Source organism: Anopheles ziemanni, chromosome X (genome assembly GCF_943734765.1).
Source record: "Anopheles ziemanni chromosome X, idAnoZiCoDA_A2_x.2, whole genome shotgun sequence".
Classification (NCBI taxonomy): Eukaryota; Metazoa; Arthropoda; class Insecta; order Diptera; family Culicidae; genus Anopheles; species Anopheles ziemanni.
Window position 1 is genome coordinate 5,955,374 of NC_080707.1, and position 4,350 is coordinate 5,959,723.

Sequence of the window (4,350 nt, forward strand, 5' to 3'; positions counted from 1 at the left end):
TACCTCGAGTGGTGCGCTGAGGACGGCCTAACGTTCGTTCCGGGGTTTCCCCTTCGCGTGGTCTGGACGCTGTCCAGGTTTCATTTTTCTTTCTTCAACGTGGCCAGAAATCTTTCACAAAGTACTTCCGGCCCACTCCGCGAATCCTCGTCTGGAGCGGAAATGGCGATGCACACTCGAGAAATATCCTGAAACCGAAACGGAAGAGCTCAATTGTCCTTCGGGCGTCCGGGGGAACGCTTTCGGCAAAGTGCAAGAACCGCCGACCGTTGTGGAAATGTATTACGCGCTCCGTCTTTCCCTCTCCTTCGCCTTTCGTTGGCCTTTGACCTTCGTGGCAACGCTGGAAATTATATCCATTCATTAATGATCAAGTATGATCTCTAGTACGTCTGTAGTCCTTATCCTTTTCTATGCTTCCCGGGGGATGCACCGGACCGGGGTTCGGGGGGGTTCGGCGCATGCAGCGCTTCCAAGTATTGGATTTCACGTAACAGTAAGCTTCAGGGAAACGATCCCTGAACCTCCTTCGCCGATTCCATCTCCCGCGGTCCTTCGCATGGGCTTTTCTCTGGAGTATTTTGCATCGTTCCGTACCGGCAACACAATGGCAGTGAGGGCAATAGGCCTGGTGGGTGAGACAGCAGGAGGAAACGGCAAGGACAAATGAAAAATGGTCGCACCAGACCGAACAGAGTGCACTGCAGCGTATGTTGTTCTCGTCTCTAGCTGTGATTTTATTACATCCTCTTTTATATTTAAGTTCACTCATTCGCTAAATAATATACTGACTTACAATTGTTGTGAAATACGTTAAAAACAAAAAATATTGTACCAAGGATTATCTTTTGGTTTGGAAGTAAATGTAATCACTGGTAAGTTCAATGTGTTTTTTTTAAAGGCGACAGAATTAGACAGTCAAACAACCAACTGGGCAAACCGTGTGCTATCTTTCAATTCTGCCGCCGGTTTGCTAATAGCTAACGTGTCAAGCTCCCATTCGGCTCTAAGTTGTATGCAGCTTTTGTAAAGTATGTTTTAAAATAGTAAAATCTAAGGCAAGGGCGAATTGGCCAACGAATACAGTCATATAAAGATTATTATGGGGACAACATTTCGGAGCAAGCAGGTTAAGTTAAATGCATAAGCTCGTGAAGAGGCAATTTTTCGTTCTCTAGCCCGGCGGTGCCGCACGGGCGGATAAAGTTCGCATCTATTCGACCACGCAGTCATGGTATAAGTGTTCGTTCGTTTTTAGCACATATTTGATCTTGTTTTGATCGCGTAACGCTAACTCCTTAACAACGTCCATCAACAGCTTAGGAACGTGTCTAGCTAAATATAATAGGATAAAGTGATAAACTTAACTGGCCAATGTGGATAGCGCACTAAATCAGTCCCTCGCACTGTGGTCCCCTGTTATTCATTTAGTATATGGCTTTCATTTCTCTGGTTTTATATCGATCCATTTTAAATAGCAACTATTAAGTGCAACGTAACAGTTTTCTCATCATATATGTATATATATAGATAATCTAACCTTAAACTCAAGGCAGGGTTCTCTTTCTTTTAAACTCTCCGCTACCGCCCCAGCGGTTAAATGTGTTTGGATAAACTTTGAACAATTCGCCTCCAATTTGCATGCCAACGTAAACTATTTACAATCAATAAATTGGGTCGCACCTTGGTAGCAACCGAACATTCCCTCTCTCATAAATAACGATAAGGCAGACGGATGTCCCCAACGTTCGATGTTCGCCCCCGACGTGGGGAAAAGGGCTCCTTGGAGAGTTCCTTTGAGAAAGCTCTCGTGATAGCGTTGCAAGCCGTACGGTTGTCGGTGTCGGTCGATGTACTCCCGGCGAATGCTCAATTGCTGCTTTTTGACTAGACATTGTCACCGGGAACCGTAGTTTTTTTTTTTTATCTTGTTATTGTCTAGTGTAGTGTCTCCCTTTCTCCGCTCCCGCCCGTCCGTCGAGCGGTCCGTTCTTCCGCGTCGAACAAGTCCTCCGCAGCATCCACAGCATATCAAACGCAAAATGCGTTTTGTGTTCTTATCTTTGCACTTTATGGTGTGTTACTTCTGTTATCGGGGAAAGAGAGAGAAGGGAAATCATATTTAGTACGATGTGGTGGAACGAATCGGTGATTTGAGGTGCAATCTAAGTGTGCTCGGGAAAGGATTGCTTACCTTGGTAGAAGTTTGACGATGGCCAAGAGGATTTTAGTGCTGTTGCCACAGGCAGATGACATCGAGCAGCTCATCGTCGTAAGGATTCTGCGGGCTGAAGCCCTCGTCGTACGGGGTGTCGTCGTACAGCTCCGTCTTGAACTGCGTCTGCGCTTGCGGATGGTTCTGATAGTGTTGCTGCATGTGCTGCTGCTGCAATTGCATTTGTTGTTGCTGCTGCTGCTGCTGCTGCTGCTGAAGTTGGAGCTGTTGTTGCTGGTGCTGGTGCTGCTGTTGCTGTTGGGTCATAATGTAGTTGTTGTTGTCGACACCGGCCGGGGCCCCGAGAATGGTCTGCCCGGGCAGGGCGGTCGACGACGGGTGCAGATGGGTGTGCTGGTGCACACCGACACCGCCGATGCCGTGGTCCGAGCCGTACGACGGTGCCGGCGAGTTCGACGGATCGACGTAGATTTCGTACGGTTCGTGATTGAAGCTGCCGGAGATCTGCGTGTAGCAGCCGGGTGTACCGCGCTGCGAGGAGTTGTCGGACAGATGGGACGGTGCCGGTGAGGACGCGATGGACGGTTCCGACATCGTGCCGTAGTAGGTCGAGCCGGACGAGGCCGAGCAGACGGAACTGTTGGAGAGTTGATTGGTGTTGGTGGTGGCGTTGGCCGCGGCCACACTGACTGCCGGCTGCTCGCCACTGTCCAGCATACGCTCGAGACTGCGGATGTACTCGACCGCCAGGCGCAGTGTGTCCACCTTGCTCAGCTTCTTGTTGGCACCGCGCGTCCCGTTCGTCAGGGCGGTCACCACCGTCGGTGGGATGTGCTGGCGCAGATTGGCGAACCCGTTGTTCACCTGCTTGACACGGTTCCGCTCGCGGGCGTTGCGCCGCTGCACCGAGGCTGATTGCTGCGGGGTGGCGTACGGCAGGCCACCGTACGCATACTTCTTCCCGGCCGCCGACACCGGTCCCACACCGCCCGCACCCTTCTGCCGGTGCTCCAGATGCACTTGCTGCTGCTGCTGCTGCTGCTGCTTCACGAGCTGCAACCCGTCCGCGTGGATCAGCAACGACGGCGCGGGCGCAATCGGGCGCTTTTCGTGCAGCAACGCCACACCGTTACCGGGCAGCTCGGCGAGCGGCTTCGACTGCAGCAGCCCGTGCCCGGCCACCAAACCGCCCGGCATGATGTTATGAATGTTCTGCCCAAGGGCCGCGCTACGTACCACCGCTTCCATCCTATGCATTTGTGCGGTCGGTGCCAAACAAATCTTCACAATTCACGCAATTGCTCACTTGACTCACACGCGACACTTCGACTTTGAATACCTTTGCCCCCGCGTTCCGTCGATTCTTGACCACACCGTGATTGTTCTCACGCTCGGTTCCCCAAAAAAAACCGGGTGCGCGTTCGATTGATTGATGAAGAGTGTGTGTGTGTGTGGAGAGGAGGGTTGAGTTGAGAGAAAATCCTGGAGGTAGCGCGAAGCGATGCCAATTTGTTGCACTGCCAAACAGAACCTGCGTACCGTAGGGATTATCTTCACTTGATCACACAAAAACACGGTCGCTGCGATCCGTATGCCTAGGATACGGTAGAACTGAAACGTACAGCAGGTAACTAACTCCACCGGATCGTCAAACGACTAAACAATTGTTCTGCGCACACGCGACCGACGCCAAACCGGGGAGATAGAAGCGCAGTGTATCACTTAACAAAAGCAAAACGGGAACACTATTAGGACTTGTCTGCACACTCCGTGCCGGTCGTGATCCAAGCCGGCCAACAACAACTCTCTGCATTGAGAGGGGGACTGAACTGTTCGCGCCGAAAGCTACTCCTGAAATGTAACCCTCCGGACGTAGGGCTTTGCGTTTTGTACAGTTTTCCACACGCTGCAGCTGCTCTGCGCTCCGGTACACCTTCACCACCGACGTTCGCTCTCCCGAGGCCCGGCTCACCAACACACAAGTGCGCGCTCTCGCGATCGCGTGTATCGTTGTGCCCTTGCGAGATCGGGTGTGCGATTCGCCATCCCTCTCCTTCGCTCTCACAGCTCCCTTTTGCTCCCTCTCTTATCATTCTTAAGCCCCCTGGCGTTCGCTTTCTCGTTCCCACTCACCTGCGTTCGCTCACACTTGTACGCACGCATGTGAAAAAGGA

The 4,350-nt window shown here is 51.9% G+C and overlaps 1 protein-coding gene across 1 annotated transcript; it reads right to left on the reverse strand.

Moving 5' to 3' along the window:
• Positions 1–2,052: 2,052 nt before the first annotated feature.
• Positions 2,053–3,424, reverse strand: LOC131290567 (achaete-scute complex protein T4-like). The gene is made up of 2 exons (XM_058319725.1): positions 2,195–3,424; positions 2,053–2,086 (listed from the first exon to the last, which is right to left on the reverse strand). The coding sequence occupies exon 1, from the start codon at positions 3,422–3,424 to the stop codon at positions 2,228–2,230; it is 1,197 nt and encodes a 398-aa protein (XP_058175708.1). The 3' UTR covers positions 2,053–2,086; positions 2,195–2,227.
• Between the last annotated feature and the right edge of the window lie 926 nt (positions 3,425–4,350).